The 22,363-nt window shown below is 44.0% G+C and overlaps 1 protein-coding gene across 1 annotated transcript in view; it reads left to right on the forward strand.

Moving 5' to 3' along the window:
• The window catches only part of ttyh3a (tweety family member 3a), an 84,463-nt gene that overhangs the window by 27,409 nt on the left and 34,691 nt on the right, over positions 1–22,363 (forward strand). Inside the window, exon 2 of the mRNA XM_061224567.1 lies at positions 11,554–11,723. Within this exon, the coding sequence (XP_061080551.1) occupies positions 11,554–11,723 (170 nt within the window). The remainder of the gene's footprint in view (positions 1–11,553; positions 11,724–22,363) is intronic.

Here is a 22,363-nt window from a genome sequence, read left to right on the forward strand (position 1 = left end):
CGGTCGGTGAAGATGGATGGCCGGAGAATCCAGTCGTGGTTTGTTTGGGTGCTGGTTAACAAGAGGGCATGGAGCAGACATGGCCATTGGGGTTCTGCCCTTAGTGGCTCAGCAGATCACGAGAGCTGGCCAATGGCCTGGTGTACTATGCGAGGGCAAGCTTATTTTAACTGTTCAGTGAATGTACCGGCTAGTGGGCAGGAGCTGGGTGTTTGGAAGCAGCAGCACAGATTGTATATAGAACTGGTCTGCAACCCTGGTCTCAAGAGAGTTGCAGGGTGTTCTGCAGGGATCATCAATTCTGGCTCTCAAATACAAATCCCCTGTTGTCATTTCTCCTTGGTAAGTTGTGATACTGATTTGTCAGACTGACTTCATGCCCGATTCCCAGGTAAAGGGAAGAAAACCTGCAGTTCTTGGCCCTCGATTACAGTGAGTTGCTAATCTCTGGTGTACTGGTATTCATTGTTTAGTCCCTTATTTGGTCAGTTAAAGGAGCTGTTTTCAGTTTACACAGATTTCTGGAGTTTATTATCCTGTTTTAAAGTGAAAACAAAATCCTGTGATATTCCATGATTATGAGTGTGATTTATTGACACTGACATTTTGCCATCATGCCCTGATCGTCCCAGAACTCTGGAGAATATGTGATGTTGAAATGCACAAATAAAACATTCATATGGGTCATCATTGTAGCAAGTATTATCTTGACTAAACAAGACTTCCACTGGGAGCAAAGCTCAATTAGCAATGCAAACTTTATAGTTATGGAAAGTACAGTGTAATATATTTCATGGATCAGTGGAATGTCAATTGCATTGTTTTTTTTGCAGATGGGTGAACAAGCAGTGCAATCTTGAGTTACACAGACCACAAATTATGTGGACAGTGCAAAAGACAGAGCTTCAACCATTCTGTAATTATTACAAAGCAACCTTCAACCATTGCTTTGGAATAATTAGCTTGTCTTTATGAAACAATTTGGATAATTAGCTTGTTGCTGTGTCATTTTCCTCACAGTCCTTTTCACAAGCTGTCAGCATTGCATTAATAGGTTGCTTTCTGGCAAGACTCTGCTTTCTCAAATAAGTTAATAACCATCTATCTCATTCGTGGGCCAGCATGGACACACTTTCAAAAGCAATGCCACAGGCTCGAGAAGACACAGTATGGATTATTTCTTAAAACCATGGAAGGTATTGGATTAAAGAAACTGGTAAAACTAGTCCTTTGGGCTTTGAGCATTGTTCTTGGCTGGAAGGAGAACAGTTGATTCAGTTAGCAGACTAGAAAGGTCAGTAATTATAGGGTTTGTAAAGAGAGGCATGAGCTGGGAGTCTCACGGGCACCCTGTTCTGTTTCCACCAAAGGACCTGGATCCATGTCAATGCGCAAGTCATATGGTTCCATCTTTGTGCTAAATAACCTAATGCAGCATTCAGAAATTTGGAGCCCACTATAAGCATGCCAGAAGCATTTACTCAGGACATCAGCCTCAACCTGTACTTATAATTAAAAGTATCACGTATTTGGGTAGGCGGCACGGATGGTGCAGTGGGTAGCACTGCCGCCTCACAGCAAGGAGGTCCTGGGTTCGAATCCCCGTCGGCCGGGGCCTCTCTGTGCGGAGTTTGCATGTTCTCCCCGTGTCTGCGTGGGTTTCCTCCGGGTACTCCGGTTTCCTCCCACAGTCCAAAGACATGCACGTTAGGCTGATTGGAGAGTCTAAATTGCCCGTAGGTATGAGTGTGTGAGTGTGTGAGTGTGTGAGTGAATGGTGTGTGTGCCCTGTGATGGACTGGCGACCTGTCCAGGGTGTATTCCTGCCTTTCGCCCAATGTATGCTGGGATAGGCTCCAGCCCCCCTGCAACCCTGATCAGGATAAGCGGGTTCAGATGATGGATGGATGGATGGATGGACGTATTGGGGTATTTGTGGGTAAGATTGACATACAGTATATATATATGCTATAACTACTTTAATGATCTACTTAGAATGGGCTCATGCCTGTCAAATCATGCCTGTCTGGTCCTAATGTGTCCATATGTCATCTGAGAGATGCAACAGACCCATCTTTGTTTTACTGTAGGGCTGGGCATTGAGGGCTTTATCCGTTTCTGAATATCATGCCAACTTCTTTTTATTATTTAATTAGCCCAATCTTTTATTGCCATTGCTATTTTAGCCAAATTTCTTTAAGTTATGAATGACGGCTGAATACTGTTCCCGCATCCGAACATCTTATTGAAGTCTAATCTACGGTTAAACCAGCATAATACATGTGCCTCAGAGGGTCTATTGGTGGCATTTCTGAATAGAAACCTCCTCCTTAAACCTTCAAACACGTTTTGAGTCGGCTAGCATTCAGGCTGACAACAATGTATTTTATGAGAATACAACCACTGTCCCATTTAGGGCTAGCATTCACATTTCACTTCATGCATTTAAAGCAGAGTTTCCTTCTTGCAGCTGGATATTCCCACATGGCCTTTCTGGTACAGTATATTGTCGTGAAACGCAATGTGTGCCTCGAGATCTGTTGAAAGTAATTTCATAACTATTGATTTGTGTAACTGGAATGTAAATGTCCCCGCTGTCTATCTCAATGGACAGTTGTGCAATGTAATTGAGCCTTTGTTGATGCTTGACTGTTCACACAGTCAGGACTATTTTTGAGATGCCTCAAAAATGGCAGCTTGTAAGTCTGCTGAAACGTTACTTCAAGTTCAAGTTCAAGTTACTTTATTTGTACCCGTAGGTAAATTTGTTTGCAGAGAGAGTCACACAATACTCATGAAAACACATGAAATACAACAAGCATATAAAGTGCAGGGTGCAAAAAGTGCTCAGGGGTTCCAATCCTCCAGTGAATCGGTAAATACAACGCAGAATAGACGCATCAGACAGTGGAAAGCTTATCAGCGCTCTGACTTGTTCCACTCAATAATGGCTGCTGGAACAAAGCTATTTCTATAGCGCTTAGTTCTGCCCTTTGGGACGGCAAGTCTACACCCAGAAGGGAGAAGCCGGAATTCACTGTGCAGAGGGTGGAACTCATCATTTATGATTGAGCTGGATATTCGCTGTAGCTGCCTGATGTATAGAAACTCAGGATTAAGCTGTTGCTCCCCCCCGATCAATTTACTAGACCATACTTACTTGCCGATAATCATGGTACCAAGAGCAGAATGAAAGGGTTGGCGTTTCCTTCAGTCATCTTTTGTAATATTCTTGATGTGGATATGATATACTGTAGTTGACAGTCTTTCTGGCAAGTAGTAGGCTTTGTCTGACTTCCTCTTGAACCTCCACCCCCCACCCCCTATCCTCACATCTTTACCCCCCAGAAATGGTGCCTCTAGCCATTTGTTCTCAGTGTCATCTAATTTGACTCTAGCTGCTGTTTGCATAATGACACCATCTATGAAACACCTTGGGGATCTGAATAAACTTCTGGTCCAGTTTTCTGAGCATGAAAACGAAAACCAGAGAGAAAATGGTTAATGCTAGTTTTTGATATCAGCCTGTTTGCCCAGCACGGATCTGCACAACGGGGAACCATAATCATTATACGCTTCGAGTGCCTTTTTCTCTCCACAGCACACAGGATTACTGTTCGCATGTTGGCACTTCCATATAAAATTGAGGGTTTTCATAACAGATAGCATCAGAATTGAGATCATCTGGAACTGGCCTGTTTGAGTTACGGTGTGGACCCGTCGAAAGCAGTTGACCGCTTTCGGTTCTCTACTTTCTGCTGAGGAGATTGCCGAAGCTGTGGCTCACGAGCCGACCTCTGTGGACGTCTTGTTTGCTTTCGCGTGTGCGTGTGGTCCGACTTTCTCACGGGCGGCGGGTCTCCTGCTAGCAGTTCCAAGGCCATCTGAGGTCAGCGTTAATGAAACAAATAAATAAACGGAGGTGGAAATTTGTCGGCACTAATGCACTCTATCCACCCCCCCTTCCCTACCCGGCTCAGGCCCTTTTCCGCTCGGGGATCAATGACCCAGATGTGTTCTGTCACACTTGCGCATCTCTGTTCAGTATTGCTCTGATTTTATACAGTTGACCTCCCTGTAAAAACGGGGGCCATTAACCCATTTCCCAGGAAAGATGAAGCTCTTTGGTAATCGATGACGGCACACTGCAGCAAAGCCGTGCGGATGCATGTCAAGGGAAATGCGGAAGAGCCGAATAATAAATATAAATAATAACTGCCTCACTGAACATGACAGTGAGCCTAGTTATTCAGAATGGAGAATCTACTTAATCTTTGCAATGGACTGCAGAGATTGAAAGCTGGCCTTAGCAGGAGGGGGAATGTTCAGTTGGACAGTGGCCAGTTTTCTACATTCCCCGTTGAAGACTAAGTTTATAGTCGATAGAAGGCAACAGCCATTGTATGGCATTTCATATTAATCTCTGGATGAGAACGGTCATACGTCCATATGGCAGTTGTATAATCAACATTGTTTGGATTGATTTGTGTATGTTGAGTGCCATTCATGATCAGGAATGCAGACCAAGCAGAATCACAGCCTGGCTGTGGTTTTCTGGCATCGCTCTCGCCCGCCAACTGTGGGAGTTATTTTCCCAAATTAGCCTGCGCTCAAAGAATTGACGCTCGGTGAGGGCTTCAGTATATTTTTAATTTAGGGTGAGAGAGAGTCGTATCAGTTTCTATAACAGACATATTTAGGGTTAGGGTTAACATTGTTGAAGTTAAACATACCAAAACATGTTCATTTAGGCGGGAGTACAGAGACAGGACTTTAATGGTAAGGGACAGTAGCAGTGCTAATTGTCAAGAATGGCAAAGCTATTAGCCTAGCCTCAGGTGATGGGAAATTTGGCAAACTGCACTGATGGCAATACCACAGACAAATAAAATAGAAAATCTGAATCTTATTAATAATGGTTAATACCAAAGAGATGTCCTTGCTCATCAGCATTCATTCTGTACTTAGCATGACTCATTGTAGCTATTTCTGAAACCACTGCAAAATACATACATTTTAATTATGCTTATAATCTGCTCAAGCAATGATATGTTAGCATGTAAAACAGAGGATTTTTAGATCCAATGCGAGCGATGTCCTATTTGTGCATGACTAATGTCACTTAATACAGCCTTGCGTGATTGATATAAAAAAGTAGTGCAACCATAGCCCACACAACCCCACACAACCTTTGAAATGTGGAAATGGAGTTCTGCATTATGGCAAAAAATAATTAAACTATGCCACAAAATCATCTGGCTTTCTGCGGTGAGTTTAATTGCTTGTGGTGGTGCTTAGTTGCTGATATTTTTACTTCTTACAGTCTTATAAAGTCTTACAAAGACTTCAACATGAAGTGAAGGTATGTGAATGTCCTAAATATAACCTGGATTAGCAGTTAAAGCAAACGTAAACTTGTCGTTGCAAGTTGTAGTGTCACTGTATCCTTGGGCAAGGTACTTGACCTGAATTGCTTCAGGAAATATCCTGCCTCATAAATTGGTAATAAGGTGTGGAAGTCGCCCTGGATTAGTGTCAGCTAAGCAAATGAAATATGATAACAGTAATCTGTTTCAAACTTCCCAGTATATTCTCATGCATTTTCAGTCACCCTTTTCTCTCACCAGGAGTGTTCATTCCCTGCAGCTTGGAATATGGATTTTTTTTTCTTCGACTGTCTCTAACAGACAATTCGTTAATCAAAGGGGCCAAGAAGTTTTTTCACTGGATGTTTCGAACAGATAAACGACTGTGTGTTTTCCACGCGAGAAATGTGAAAATACATCTATCGGCCTCACATTGCTTGCAGGCTATTTCAGATTCCCTGCAAGGGTGGTTATTTTTGGAACCCATTTCTTCCTCTTTCCTTGGGGACGGGTTTTCCTTTTCTTTGGCTGTGGCAGTCCGATGGCAAAACCAGTAGACCTCTGTTGCCCGCTAGCCAAGCATTTCATTTAGTCAAAACAATTATGGCTGCTTCCATGATCCTTGCAAACAAAGTTATAACCTCAAGCTACTATGCTGCATCAGTCACAATCAGGCCATAATACACACTACAGCTTCAGCCTAATAGAGGAAACAAATGGCTCACTTAATCAGAATGAGGATGTGCATTTTTAACATGCTGCATTTTAAAGGTTTCATATTGCCACACAGGAAAATAAAGTGCAAAAATAACAGAGGAAGTTTGAAAACAAAATGCTGTGACTGGGGTCATGTTTTGTCTCCCCGGAAAGGAAAAGTCGACCCGCCTCTAAGTCTGTGTAAAGCAGCCTTGTTTTCAACAAGTGCTAATCAAGTAGATAATCTTCTAGCGATTGCTTGTGTTTACACAATCGGCTCTCTAGCCTTTTTCTGCTGAGAAAAAATAAAACCCACTCGGGGGTTCAGGCTAGCCCTTCGTCAGTCTCTGGGGAAAACAGGGTGGGAAAAGCTGTGTTAGCGGTGCCTGGAATCAAATCTCTTGGCAGACCGCACATTACACGCCCCCCCCCCCCGCCCCCCACACACACACAAATACACACACAAAACATGCAACCCTGATTTTCTAATGAATTAGAACATGCAGGAGGGGAAAGCTTTGTCCTGTGTGACCTATATTTAAAATGGCCTACGTTGTAATAAACACCAGGTGACCATTCCCAACATTCCAGATACTGTGGCAATCATCTTACATGCACATGCTGCACCAGCTTCATTTGTTGATCTCATGAAAATCAAGTTTTTGCCAGCATTTAGAAGCGGTTCCCTCAATTGAAGATCAATGAGCATAAATCCCCTTAGAGACCGAATTCACTGCAGTGGAGATGTGTGCGATAAATGATAGCCATTGTTGCTGTCTGCATATTTCCACAGGCTGGCGCTAACCCTCATGACCTACATACACATCCTGCCGTCCCCCGAGGCCAGCGCAGCCGGGCAGATATCCGCATTTCTGCAACCCAGCTCGCCGACCAGCACGGCTCGCTTTCCATTATCTCAGAGTTTACGGATTATGACATCATTCCAGATTCTGCCACTGATGACATCAAAACTAAGGAGGTCATTTATGACATCACAATAATTTTGGACCAGATGACATTGCACTGATTCCCTAGGTCTGACAGCTTCTATTCGCTGTCCTGCCTGGTCTTGTCCTGACCTGGCTAATTATGCAGCCCTTTTGTATACGTCAGTTTCTGTCTGTGATGGGAAAGCAATATGAAGCTGTTTTTTTTTTTTTTTTCTCCCCCCTCCCCCCCAGTTCTTTTGACTTTGACTTGACACTCTGACATGGCAGCAGTTCCCACCATAGCCAATAAAGGCGTGATGTGTTGACACTGCAGCGATTCCCAGCCTTTCCTCAGAAGACAGATTTTCCCGGCCTTCTCTTACCCGTGCCTGTCCAACATTGATTAGTTTGACAGTAATTTATGTGAAAGTTTTTCTTTTTTTATTATTTCATTTCTTTCTGATGGTTTATGCCTGACATTGAGTCTGCAGTCAGCAGTAATGCAGGTCTGGAGGGAGCTGTTTTGCTTTGGAAATAGGCTTATTAAAAGGGCACAGCGTAAATGGATACTGCCAGTTTTCTTGGCTGTAGAGCTAATTTTAGCTGCTATGTTCGCACTGGCAGTTTTTTACCCCCCCTTTTTATTATTATTATTTTTTTGTCTTGTCTTTTTCCAAGCTGCTGGGTAATTTTCTGTGCTCAATTGATCTTGCCTGGTGCAACTGAGCCAAGGTCTGGTCTGAGCACCACAGCCCAGCGCCACTTCAGGTCACATCAACATTTAACATCTTATTTTGAAGTGGAACTCAGTCAAAGCAATGCTGGTACATCAGAAATGGGGACAAATAGAAAAGCATCTAATCCAAACAAGACAATTGTCTAAAATGCATACAATATGAAGGGACTCCCCACACACTGCCATTTTGTCTGGCAGGCTTCCTTCAGCTTGTCTGGTCTGAGGGCTTGTAACTGAGAGGACCACAAGGGGCTAGAACAGCAGCACTGGGGGGTGCTTATTGCTTTCAGAGATGGCTGAAAATAATTAGACCTAAGTATTTGGCTGTAGCCCAACATGTCCTCACACAACTGAAATCACAAAAACTTGGTTGGAGGCATTTTTTGGCTTAATAGAATGTGCACAGTAGAACTGTGTTTCTGTTTGGAATTTCTTGGCTTAATGCGGGTTGTGTTCACTCTCTAAGCTCTCTTTCTGTCTAAGTAGTGGTCCTCACTCCTGGTCCTGGAGAGCCGCAGGGTGTGCTGGCTTCTGTTGTTTCTCTGCACTTAATAGATCAATTAAAGCAGTTCATTACATAGCTAACTCAGCTTACTTGGTTTCTTGGGTCTGATTTGGTTGCTGCAAAAACAAAAACCTGCACACCCTGCGGCTCTCCAGGACCAGGAGTGTCCGGTGGCACATCACCACAAACCTGCCCGACAACTAGCCTATATGTCACCACTGACTCCTGGCCATAGTCTCCAATGTCAGAGACACAGCTGAGGCACAAGGTCCCAGTCTGGGCTCAGGGTCACCCCCTTTATCATCTGGGCTGTTGCAATGAGCGAGTAGATTTAACATAGTTTCACTTCTACGGAAGTGTATTGCAAAACCAGATTAAATTTGGTTCAGGTTTTTGTGGCACACACTGAAAGGTATTTTGAGATTGGAAAGCAAAGGGACCATGTTAGTTTTCTGGGATATATCTTTACAATTCATTTCATGTTGCTTTGATAAGATATTGTGCGAGTTTGTGTCCGCCAAAGTAGAAGCTAGTATCTGCTTCATGTCATTATTCAGTTACAGGACGTTTTTAATCGCCTGACATAATTAAACAAGGAAGCTAAGTGGATTTGAAGACTGATGTTGTATATTTGTTTTCCATTCAGATAAGCTTAATTCAACGGCAATTCTGTGGTCCAGTTTTTCCACCATATGAGGTAGAAATGGAAACTCCTCCTTGTTTGGCGTTCACCAACAGGAACTGCACTTCGGAAGTCATTTCGCGATTTTCGTGTATTTATTTACTGCGCTCCTCAGATAAGAATGCAGAGAGATTCCAGACTACTGCTGAAAAGCTGATAGTGACCACCCTCACATGAAATTACAGCCACAACAGGAAGGGATGGTGAACAGACAAATGGTTCTGTTCTGCTCAGTGCATCCCCTGTATCTCCCATCAGACCTGGTTTAAATGCGTAGGCCTAATTGTTTTGGATTCAAATACTTTTCTTGCCTGGTACAATTGAGCCAAGCAAGAGGAAAAGAAGGCAAGTTGAAAGCTTCATGCCCAGTGACATATTTCCAGGTATGAACTGTGCAGAATGTGGTCTTCACAGAGTTAAACATAGGGGGGAAAAAAACTGTATGATTTCTTTTTTTTAAGTGTAAGGGAGAGGGGGTAGTTTCGGTGAGCAGTCTGTGGGCCTTTCAGCTCTGACATTCGGACCAATATAAAGATTCCTGTGGCCCGCTATCACACAGGGAGGCAAAGAGAGACAGCTTTGGCACACCTTGAAAGGGAGACGGGCGAGAGTCTCGTAGGATTCCGGAAGTTTCTAAACGCTTGCATGGGAATATTAACTTGCCAGGTCTGCAGGGGTTTCTTGACAGCAAGTTTGCACTATTTGCACATCTTCTCACATCTTCTCACATCTTCTCACATCTTCTCATATCTTCTCACATCTTCTCACATCTTCTCACACCACCCGCATTTATTTAGTGGCAACCTGTGTATGAGGAACAAGACAGACTCTTTGGATTAGAAGGACCGGACAGTTTAGAGAGTTGTGTTTCCTCTAAATAAGGGTGCAGCTCCGTATCTCTCTAGCTTCAGAGGGCTAATTCTTAGAACTGGCTTGATAATCATTAACTGGAATGGCTGTTTTCAGTAAGAGGCTTTTCCACTGCCAAGTTGTTCTCTTTGTCATTATGGAAGTACATCTATTGGAAGTACATCTACGTGGAAGTGAACTATTATAGTAGTTTGTCATGGAAGGACTCTGCTGTTGATGCAGGAAAACCACTCTAAACTGCTTCAGACAGCTAATTAATGTATCAAATGACCATTATCACACAGGCAGCCTTACCCTAAACTGCTCTGGAACTTATTTAAGCCATTTAAAGGTTGTGTGAATATGAGATCTGGCATTGGAATTCTGGAAAAGTCTGGCCCCAGAGTTTGTATAATTTCCATAAATGCACTGGTGCTAGTATGTTAGTGTGAACAAAGAGTCAAAATGCAAAACTTGACTTGTTTCTTTAAGATCACTGCCCAACTACATTGTTTCCTACTACTACAACTAATAGGTGAACAGGGAACACATGCACAATAAATTAATGATACCTTACTAATGACTGTAGCTACACAGTACACACCATAATCTTCACGGCATACAGTTACAGTAATGCTTAAGTTTCTCCACTTCCCTTATGTGCACAAGGTGGTACGTGCACATTACAATGTGGCAGGATGCTGTTTGTTATGGCTCACTAGCAAACTACATAGCATTAGCGAGCTTCAAAATCATAACCCTTGGGGACTTCTCATAATTAGGTCTTTTTGACACTGGTTTTTCAATAAGTTGAACATCAGCAGTTTGGCTGATTAGCAGGATTGTCTAGTGTTTGAAGTTGATGGTTTAAGTTGATGTTTTGAACATGGAGGACTAAGACCGAGGCTTGGCTGTGAAAGGGCTGCGCAATAGAGAAGACATTTTCTTGCCTAACTGCTTGAGCAAAGATAAAAGTTGACAGATGAGGAAGCGCATAATAGCTGGCCAGAGAAGCGACATCATAAAGAAATAGCGAGTCCTAAGTGTTGTCTGTGGTTGACTGCTTCCTGTTAGTGGGTTTCATAATGTATTCGTGAGCTGTCTTGTCTTGAGTGTAAGGAACAGGCTGTACTTGTGTAGTATGTTCTGTATTAATTAGGAATAGTTCACCCTTTAATTAAAAGCATGGCTTGGGTTTCACCATGTCACTCTTTTCATGATTTTAATGGTGTTGGTGTTCTTTATTTAATTTGTCTCCCTGCTCATCACACTTCTTTCCACAGTCCAAACAGAAAAATATGAGTGCTGTTATGACTCATGAGAAAAACCAAGTCACATTTTAAAATATATACTTTTTAGGTTTATTAATTTTATCACATTTTGTTTGCCAGATAATGACAGCCGGAGTGGAGCTGGTATTCTTATATCGGATAAGCTTTTGATACTGTATATGGTTGCTGGCAACAGCCTACGGTACTTGTTGACTGACTTGTGGTTAAAATGCAGAGACGTATTGGAGAGCTGAGTGGGTAAAGGCCACATCTTCATTGACAGCCCATAGCCTAGTAAGGCCCCAAGTACGTACGCCAGTGTTTCCCAACTCCAGTTAAATCAGGTGTGTGAGCTACTGGTTACAACAAAAACCTTCTGGCAAGTGGGTCCCGAGGACTGGAGTTGGGAAACACTGACGTACGCTGACGAACAATGGTAGTCGCAAAGTGCTTGTCGTCAGGTCCGCCTTACGGTCACGGTGCACAATGACATTTCCTTCCCCACCTTCTCTCTTCCAGTCCATCCTTCTGCTGGGAGGAGTAGCCCTGGCTTGCCTGGCCCTGGACCTCCTCTTCCTGCTCATCTACTCCTTCTGGCTGTGTTGCCGCCGCAAGAAGGTCGAGGACCAGCCCAACGCGGACTGCTGCTGCACGGCCTGGTGCGTCATCATCGCCACTCTGGTCTGCAGGTAGGTCCGGAGCCCGCCCTCACCCGAATCTCTCCACGCCACCGTACATACCGATATACTCAGGGATCACTTCATTCGGTAGACCTGTGCACCAGCTCGTTAATGCATTTTCTAGATTTTATCAGCCAATCATGTCATAGCAACTAAATGCGTAGAAGCATGCAGGCGTGGTCAAGAGGTTCAGCTTTTTTTCAGACCAAAAGTCAGAATGGGGAAGAAATTTGTTCTAAGTGACTTTGACTGTGGACTGATTGTTGGTGCCAGACAGTAGTAAATTTAGTAAGTACTGACCTGTATCTGCATGATCTTCGAGGCATTACGTACCAGCATCCAATGGACAGTGTTTTTAATGCTGTGTGTGTGTTTTGGGATGTGGAAAATTCTGTGAGAGGCTAAACGATATTCTCAGTGATGGTGACCCCCCTCCCCGCCCAAAGGAAGCTGGATAATTGGCAGGGTCCTTCCTGCTGGAACCCCACAGGTGTTATGTCATTAAACTAGCTCTCACGGTGTGCTGCAAGTGGTGGGGGCCGCTAACACTGATCTTTATATCACAGGCAGGGGAACGACGATGGTATCAATCAAAGCCTTTAGCAGGGAAGCCTTGGTCTGGAGCGTGAATTCTGTTGAAGGGTGCTTAGCACTTGGAAACCCTCCGAGTCCACGCTCCGTTGGGGTGAAGTGATGACTACTACACTTGGCTCTGCGGCGGGCCTGCAGTCACCAGTTAGTCTGCCCCAAAATTGGGGGAGGGATAATGGATAACAGTCCAAGTCAGGGGTGCCACTTTCTCCTGGTGGATGTAGGCAGAAGTTTGGACTGTTAGCAAGTAGGCTAATGTTGGGTTTTGCAGAACACATTACAAAAGGTTATTTGAGGCAGCCTGCTCGGTTTGTGGTGCCAGCAAATCTCTCCAAAACGGTTTTGATGATCGAATCCAGACAGCCAGCATAAGTTCTTCATACTTATTCTGAGAGACTAGTTAGTAGACATTTTTATTTCATAATCCTCATGGGAGGATTTAAGCGTCAAGGGCATCATCATCCTTTGTTCCTGTGGTTCCTGTGTGCTTTCTGTTTTGTTTTTGTTCTCCCCCCCTCCCCACCACCCCTCCTCCATTAGCAGGGTTTTATTTCCTATCCCTTGGCCATCAAATGTCATGGTTCATGGAAATGGTAAATGAAAATGTAATTCTACCGTGGGAAGGATTGCAGCGTTTTTAATTCTTCGAGGTAGGAACGTTACATCACCAAAAATACAGCGCAGCCTTGATATGAATCTGGTGTTGCAAGTTGTATTTTTAGCGATAATCCCCCTCTGCCCTTAATTGAAATTGGTGGTGCATCAATCGACAATTTTAACTCAGCCTGGAACTAAAGAGGCAACAGTCTGCCGCAGCAAGAACTGCGGAGGGGGTTAAAGCCAAGGACATTGGTCTCCAGCCAGTGAAGCACAGTCAGCGAGACGTTTCAAAAGGGAGCCTTGCATGGAAATGAATCAAAATGACCATCTCTGCAGCATGTTGTGTATTTGGTATGGGGACCCCTGTGTGCCACCTTTTCAAATGGGAAAGTCCTTTTAGAAGATATTTGTATGAATCTCCTCTGAAATCTGTTTGACTGTGAAAAAGCGAATATGCCGTTTCATATGCTAAAGTGTGTAACTCTTGTAACACTTTTGTATAAGCCTGCATTCTACTGGCTTGAATGAGGTGGCAGATATGTCTAATCAAACCCTTAGCATCTAGGACAATTAGACAACGGCAAGTCAGACCCACCTAGCCACCTTAATTACCCCCTTCTAATGGCCAAAGTGTGATGCCTCATTTGAAAAATCAGAGTACTGCAATAATCATGGTAAGTTCAGAGTATTGCTTTGCGTGTAAACAGACCCTGTGCCTATATGTTGATAGCTGCATTTACATGCACACTAATACTCCAATCTACTCCTATTGTGGCAATAAAATAAAATGTATTTAAATGGTCATGTAAACGCCTTAATTTGATCATCTTTATCATCGTAAGGCACAACACCTAGATTTTTGCCCAATCTTTAGATTTTTTCCGGCACATGCAGGCGTCTTCTGTGAATTTCTTTCGGCTTAAGCTGTCAGGTAGAAGTCCCGGATGAAAACAAGCATGGCTGCCATGTAGTCTAAAATTTCCATTGAGCATATGGCAGTTTTAGAAAGAATCATGTAAACAAATGTTTTGTAATCTTATTACTTATATGCATGTGCACATAATAATCTACACACTGGCATAAACTAATTGCTCCCGATAATCTTGGTATGCCACTGCCTACGCTATAAATCTCACTTTAGCCAGACAGTGGCTATGTTTGTAACCACGGTTAACTGCAATAACAGACCTGCCCGTTTTGTTTCCTTGGCCTTTTCTTTCCAACAATAACAATTTTCTCTCTCCACCCTGACAGAAAAACTGCTATCGCGCTCACGCCGACACTGGAAACATGTGTTTTATGTTCCGTTTTAGCATGAGGCGCACGACTCTGAGCTCCACGGTTTATGAATTATGAATACGAACCACCTCCCATTTGCTAATATACCGTTTTCCAGGGCAGTGGCTGACTGGCCTCTGCTGATGTTGTTTTTAATTGCCTTTTCCTTCGAGAACAAACAGATTTGCGGTGACTACAACAACAAAGGTGGAAGTCCGACCGGCAGAGCAACCTGTCTCAGGACATTGCTCCCCTTACCATAGTGTTAATAGGGGAAGGGTGTCGGGAATAGAAGGGGGTGATTTTACAGAATTTAGAGACTACCTAATGCCAGAGATGGGAAAACCCATTACGGTCTTCTCATCAACGCGATGTGCACTCTACCACGGTCCATTACACATACCACAACTGGGCTAAAACCGGCTGTTTCTGGTTTCAATTACAATAAAATATTTATTTAGATCCCGTCGCTTGCTTTCGTCTCGGCTGTGCAGCTCAGCGCCAAATCGCGTTCTCCGCGCGCTGAAACGCGGTTTATTTACGGGGGTTTGACGTGTCCTGCACTCTGTAAAACTCCAGGGAGGCGTTGGAGCCGGTGCAGGTGTGCGGAACGCATGGTAGTTTTCGCAGGTGCGCTCCGGCTAATGATCCAAGCCGGAGTGCGACGGGTGGCGGGGCCCTGGCCTCGTAAAACGCATCGCGGCAGCGGAGGGGAGGCTTTACGGCGGCACGCTCGCCTCTTGCCTGTTTAAGTTATTACATCCTCTACAGCCGCCTGCTGAATTGTTCCTCGGATTGAACGAGCGCAAGCCGCATAAGCTTTGCCTATAAAGGAAGAATGTGAGTCTATACAGTGGGGTGCAAAAATGGGGGCACCCCTGGTTTGAATGTCTGTTACAATGAATCTGTATGTGATTGAAAGTAAACCTGAACTCTAAATGTTAAACCTAAGACCTGCGAAAGGTCTGTTTGGTCATTGAAGTTGAAGAGTTTTGGGTATTCCCGCAAGGCTAGAATGTTAGTGAAAATAGGTGGAGATGCTGCACGTGCTAGGAGGCCGAAGAATATTTCTGAGCTAGAGGTGTTCTGTCAGGAAGAATGGGGGAAAAATTCCAAAAGCGAGAATTGAAAGATTCTTTGCTGGCTACAGGAAGCGTTACAAATTACTAACTGACAGGCTTCCAAAACTTGAAGAAATGTGTCATGTTTAACTTTGTACCATTTAGAAGTCAGATTAATTTCTGTTAGATATTAATTGTAAAAAGCTTTTTGACCAGGAGAGCCCAGATTTTTGCACACCACTGCAAGGAGGAGTGGTCATGCTGAAAGTGCTCTGTGTGCACCGCCTGAAGAGTGACATTCAGTCGAGTGCGACATGTCACCGTCATTTTCACTTAAATCCATACATCCTTCAAGCAGTCTCTTCTCTGCATAATGAGAAGACCTGGCCAAGATTGATTGTACTGTAAAGTGGTGGTTGGGTTTTCTACTTCATAAAACAGGGGTTTACTCAGCCTGGTCAGAAACATCAATACTCATAAACACCCAGGCTATTTCTAAGGCAGCATCAGTTCTGGTGAGGATGCGGTCTGTGTGAGGATTGTAGTAGGAACACCACTGGACAGGGGGAGGGGTTTTAAGAAATCTTCTTTTCCTGCTCCAAACCCATGACCAGTTCTCACATTTGAATGAATTACCAATGATGAAAAGGTATTCCAAATTATTTTAATTTCACATAGGATTTATGTTAGAAAATATTTTGTAAGAAGAATTAAATACAGAGATATGTTATTTGCATCAGTATTTATTTCTGTGAAAGCTCCAAGTGCTGGGTCTTGTGCTCAGTGTATGTGCGGTTTAGCCTTCAGCAAGCCTGGTACTGATGCCTCATGGCAAGACGCTGGTCCTGCTTTCTCAGAGTCCTGAACTCACCCTCGTTCATTGGCCCGAGTTAGCCTCAGCGCGACGTGCGTATCACTTTAAATGGATATCTCCTCCACTACAGCGCGTATGATTCACGCAGCCGGCTGACAAACGGTGGGTTCGCCTTCTCCGGCGAGCCATCTGTCCGCACGCGTGGCCACGCACGGCGATAAAGGTCCCTCTCTCCATCCGTTTGTAGGCAGCCGTGAATCACGCCGGCGATCGAGCCCCGTATCTCCGCCGACCGTTAATTGAACTTTTCCACTATCTGAATGATGGCGGTCGCGCCCCTCGGTTCCTAAGGGAGCCGTGAGAGAGCAGGCACCTGCTGTCACCATTTTCGAGTTCATTCATTTCGGGGATTTTTTTTTTCGTTCCTGTGTGAATCTATCGGCGTTTGCGCGGAGTCAAAGATTTATGTAAATTTCCCCCCTGTGCGCCGTCCTTTAAAGGGGGCTAGAACCGCATTGTTTCCCGAGGGGGTGTTGGCGCAGTTCATGTGGCGCAAAGAACTAGAGCCACAATTTGCGCAAGTGCTCAGGCAAAGGGAAGGGCAGCCTTTGAGCCATTTTGTTTGGGTTTAATGGCCTGCGGGCGGAATGCTTATTAGCATCTATAAGGCCCCGATGGCTAGTTCTCTCAATACTGTGCGTCTGTTAAAATACATTTGTTGTAGGACTATGAATTTGTGTAGGGCAAGGTCAGAGGTCATTGTCTTTTTTTTGTGTCTTATTCCATTGTGTTCAGCAGTATTGTGAAGCAGTGCAGGAAAAAGGTAACTGACACAACTCCGCCGATGTGAAACATTTCAGTTTAGTTTGACATAATCTTTTTCTTAATTGCAGCTTTTTGTGTCATTATGGCTCATGGTATATGACTGAGATTGATGGGATCTGCATAATAACTTGGTGCGAGTTCTGAATGCTTGATGACAAAAGCTTGTTCATCAAGTTTGTTCATGACTAAAACTTTGAAAATACAACGACAGGAAAGGAACAAAATGGCACGTGTACAATCATAAATATTTATTATTACAGACAGTGCTGGCAGAAATAGTTTTTTTTTCCTCCCATTGCAGAGATAATGTTGTCTCATCATGCTGGAGGTTTTCTGAAATATCTGTCGGACTGCCTGCTGGCTAACTCTGTTTTGATTATTTACCCCCCCCTCCATTCTGCTCCAGAAGCACGCATTTAATCTTTTCATGTCCTGTCTTCTTTTTCTTTGTGCTCCTGAAATTCTTCCCTCAAATGGCTACTTCCGTTCGCATGGTTGCCGTTTCTGTGGAGACACACAAATGGACAGACAGACAGACAGAGAGACACACAGCTGAACTAGTCAGACCGATACAGAAAAAGCATTGAGATAATTATACACACAAACTCTCATTAACGTATAATTTCATAGAGTTATTAGTTTTGTTTTCCTGTGTACAATTGGTCCCCCTAACCCATGGCAACACAAAAAGCTGAACAGTGATTGGTTGATGAACTGTGCAGCCCTTGCTATTTGTTACAGCATTTGAGCACAGTGGCTGTTCCAGAGAAACAGCAGCATTTGTTTGAATATGCTGGGAATACTTCAAAAGGATTTTTTTTTTCATGTACAGTTGCCAGAAATTACCGTATAAAACCGTTCCGTGTCTTTAAGCCTCTTACCATGGAAAATGCTGTTTTAAGTTCAGTTTTATGCCTTTCTGACGGTCTCAAAGGGGGTGTGTGCGCACACACAGACACAAACACGTGCCACTGAAAATCTCTGAAACAAAAACAGAGGTCCTCCGAGAAAAGCTACCGGCAGGCTGCAAGTTTGAACACATTATATTGCTCTTGGATGTGAAATCCATAGCCTGGCAGTTTGTTTTATTTTAATTGTATTATTTATGAATTTATTGAAGCAGCACCTGCAGCCTGGCACTCTACACTTTTGTCTAAAGACGAGTCAGGGGATGGCCATTTTGTCGAGCTCGGTCGAGGGGGCCACTTCAGCGCAGCGCACAAAGCACTGGGGAGCAGACGAACACACGGACTGCATTACAAGCAGCGGTAAGGAACACTGTGGGGGAGGACGGCGAGAGAGAGGGGGGGCAGAGACAGGGGAGGGAGGGGTCGAGTACCGGGGGGGGGGGGGGGGGGGTGCTAGCTTAAAGAGAGATGCAGATGCAGGAAACTTTTATTCTCGGAGGAAGCTGGAGGCTGCTGGTCACATGACACGTGTCCTTAGAGCGGAGCATCCATTATTGAGCGGAAATCCACAGAGAACCTTATGCTTTACGGTGCCATTTACGAGGGCAGGTCACACATGCCCGCTCCCCATAGCCCTCCCACAGAGGAATACGCACACACTCACACACACACACACACGTGAAACACACACACGTGAAACACACACATTTCAGTAAAGTTGAAGGATCGCGGTCGAGGCCCAAGGGGATCACTGTAAACCTGTACCCCCCTCTTCAGAGACAAAGGGTCACACTCTATAAAGACGGTCTTGCATGAATATTTCAGAGAATATACTCTGAGCTCTAAAGTATGTGGGATAGACTGAAGCAGGCTTTGCTTTTTTCATCTAAGGTCTTTTCTTGTGCCTCACGTCAGGCCGCCAACTGTATCGGCTGTTCTCTGACTCGAGTGGGTGTTAGGCTACCTGCTGATTGAGAAATGCACAGCCGGACGGATGACAGCGGTTTCATTATTCAGAGGTGAAGAACATCGGTGGTCCACCAGAATAGTTCAGCTGAAGTTTTAACAGCAACCAAACCTCATTTACTTACCGAGCCATGCGTGACCTTTCTGCTAGCATTAATGGGTTGTGGGCTGAATACGTGACATTCACATCTAAGAACAGACATGGCAGAGTCTGCTATGAACGTGGTGAGAATGACTATTTTAACTGAATGTCTCAACATAATTATTTGCAACACGGTAAATTTAACACAGTAAAAGTTTGTCTGGCTAGCATTTGGTTTGGTATTGCTTTAAGAGCTTCTTAAAATTTTTAGGGTTGTGGACCAGGTCTCCACTCTTTGAACAGTCATTAGCCCACTGATTTCAGTCTATAATTGTAATTGTAAAAATTATAACCTTTCTGAATTAATCTTTTGCTATATAGTACATTAAATGAAAACATTACTTGATCGGTCTGATTCGAAGTCTAGTATTATGAATTTGTTTATGGCACGCATTGCAGTTCCTGATTGAGGATGGAGACAACATTAAAAGCATCTTATCAAGAACAATTAAGCTTGTTGCAATTCCGGGTGCACTTAAGATCGAAGAAAAAACTGAAAACTGAGCGGAGGGGGCAAGAATTATTTTGAGAACCTCTGTCCTAATTAACCATAATCCCAGGAAAAAGGCAGTTGTTGAGATTTCTTGGGCTGGGCATTGTTAATAGTTACTCGAGATGGGAGGGCTCCTGGGAAATAAAAATTGCTGGTGTAAGTGGCATTGTGGGATAGGCATGGGGAGGTTTTCCGTCGACTAAGAAAAAACGCAGAGATTAAGCCGGGTCAAGGCAACGCTGCAGTAAGAAGTTGCTTCTTTTTCATGAGACACCCTACTGAGCGCCTGACACAAAATCCCATCGGCAGATTCCAGATCTCTGTGGTTGATAATTGACTGTTATCAACCAGTCGGTTCTTCCCCCACTTAAATCGACCAATAAACTCATCACCTCAGCTGAAGCCTCACGCATTTTCAGGTGATAAAAGTGTTCCCGTGGATAAACTCGGCAGGTGCTGCACATGCATAGTGGTTGTGGTGAGTAATTCCTGGGTCATCCTGCCCAACGTTTCCTGTCTCCCTTGATTTATTATTATTAGCTCATATGTTTTCGCATATAGATGATTAATATGGATAATGACATGTCTGTTTTCTCAGGTATTCAGAAATGTTTGCGCCCTGCCAAAAACCTCCCCCAGTATTCTGGCAACAAACAATCGCAGGGATTGAATGCGAGGAAATCACAAACAAAAGTCTGGCTGAGCCAGCAAGCCATGAATTTCACCTCAGGCGGTACTTCCTATTCAGCAGTATACATGGCGTCTTTCGCAACACAGGGGGTCGGGTGTGGGGGGTGGGGGGTGGGGGTTAGGGCTTGTTTTTTACGGAGGGTCAGTGTTGATCCGCTTCACCTCCTTACCCCGTGAACACACAGGGGCGAGTGGGGGCAGTGTGGGCCTGTCATCCTCTCCAGGATTTCAGCATCCCCTGGGGCAGCTGGGAGTTGTAGGAAACCAGCTCTGTGCAGGCATTGCTTGTGGATGTAGCCTAGTATTGTACACAATAAAGTGTTGAGTGTAAAAACCGACTCCGAATTCTGATAATCACTGATAATCCTGCTGTGTCAGTCAGCTTGGGGGACAGTGGGAATGTGATTTAACATACGGCAAAGTGTCGGGATCAAGAAGACATTATCGACTCGTTCAAGTGCTCTTTGCATACGATAAGGGGACTGAGTTGCTCCGAAAGAGAGAGGTTTATTGTAGCAGGATGATTAATGGTTTTCATTTTTTGAAGAAACCCGAGACGCCACCAGCGTGCGTAATTGTTCAGGAACACTGCGTTCGTTATGTATTGCAGGGTTCCTCTGTCAACCGCGCGTTTGTTTTCAGCGCCGTAGGACACGTCTGCTGCAGACAGTATTGAAAAAATACACTATTGTGGTTTTGTAATGGAACATTATTTATATAATAGTTTTGTTCATTTTGTATTGTGAGGAGTTGTTTCTTCTGATAAGTGTGGCACTTCTAAGACCTTCTCTCAAAGTTTGGGGGCGGAACGAGAGATCTCTGGTGTCGCCGTGCCGACCGTGCAGTACAGCGGATAGACCCGAAAGCGCGTGACCCAGACGATTAAAACGCGATCGCGCTGAACTCGGCAGATTACAGGGCGGAGGAGAGCCAGCGTCTGTCGTGTTTCACACGCCGTCTAGACTGGCAGCATCAGGTCGGCTTAGCGGCTTTGGGTAATGTGGGGCAGCTTTCATGGCACTCAAACGCACCATAGGCCCTGCTCCCACCAGCCCCGGGGTCAGAACGGCTCCTGTCAGAGTTACTTGGACCAACTGCAGACTCCAATACAGCCTCAATGCCTTTTCCAATCTGTTAGCACGTTAGCATCAGCTCAGGCTAGCATATCTTTATTAATCCCAGTAAGGAAATTGTCACCCTTCTCATCCAATTAACACAAACAAAAAACACCATGGACATACATTTTACAAGATGGTGTATCAGACTGTTTGTTTTGTGAGATATATATTAAAATGTGAATCAAATATAATTAAATATGTTCTGTCAATGCTCATTTGTATAGTGTAATTAGGCTATGTTACACTGGGTTTTACTTTATTAATCCCAATAAGGAAATGTGCTCACACATTGACTCTATAATACACACTTAAATATGCACCCGATAAGCTTTCTACAAGATTGCGTTTCACTGTGTGAATTAGGCAGACATATAGCCATACATATGGTGTTATTGAAGATGGCAGTATCTCTCAAAGTCTATCTAGCTGAATAAGAGAATGATTAAATTATTTATGAATAAGTGAGTGGCTTCAGCCTTCCCATTTTTGCAATGAACACCCACCTTGAATGCATCCTCTACTTTCATCTATACAAAGCTTCCCCTGGAAATGATGTCGAATTGAATGTGGAATAAAAAGATTAATAACAACAGATGTGCTGGCTGTGCGAACTGTCTGGTGGAAATGGGTTTGAAATGGCCTTGAAGTGTGCAGTGCACTTGCTTGTCTTGATCTGGGAAGCTGTGCAGTCCTGCACATGTGTTTGCTGGACTCTGGTTTCGGTCATATTACAGCTTCTGTTGCAGCAACAAGATTATGTCCGGGGAGGCACAACAAACCCTTTCTCTGGCCATTTCTTCAATGGCAGCAGCGGTTCACCAAGGAACCTTCTAGAGCTTGGGTTCTCAACGGGGGATACCTGGCCAGACTTGATATTCAATGACTATATACTGTAGATTTTGAAATATATTTAGAAATATAAAACCTAAATTGTTTTTTTTATTTTTTATAACCGTATTTAACTTTGGGGGTGCTCTGGAAGGTCTTGAGTCTGGGCAGGGATCCCAAAGACCCTCTGTTCTTGCCTGGTTATTTTGTTCCCGTTGCAGATGTTATATCATGAAATCATGCTTAGAGTATGGTTCAGAGCTGCTTAGAAATATGACTGGACTGGAAATGGAAGAGAAATTGTTTTTTAAAAATGGGTTTAAGTAAATAAATAT

Source organism: Conger conger, chromosome 16 (genome assembly GCF_963514075.1).
Source record: "Conger conger chromosome 16, fConCon1.1, whole genome shotgun sequence".
NCBI lineage: Eukaryota > Metazoa > Chordata > Actinopteri > Anguilliformes > Congridae > Conger > Conger conger.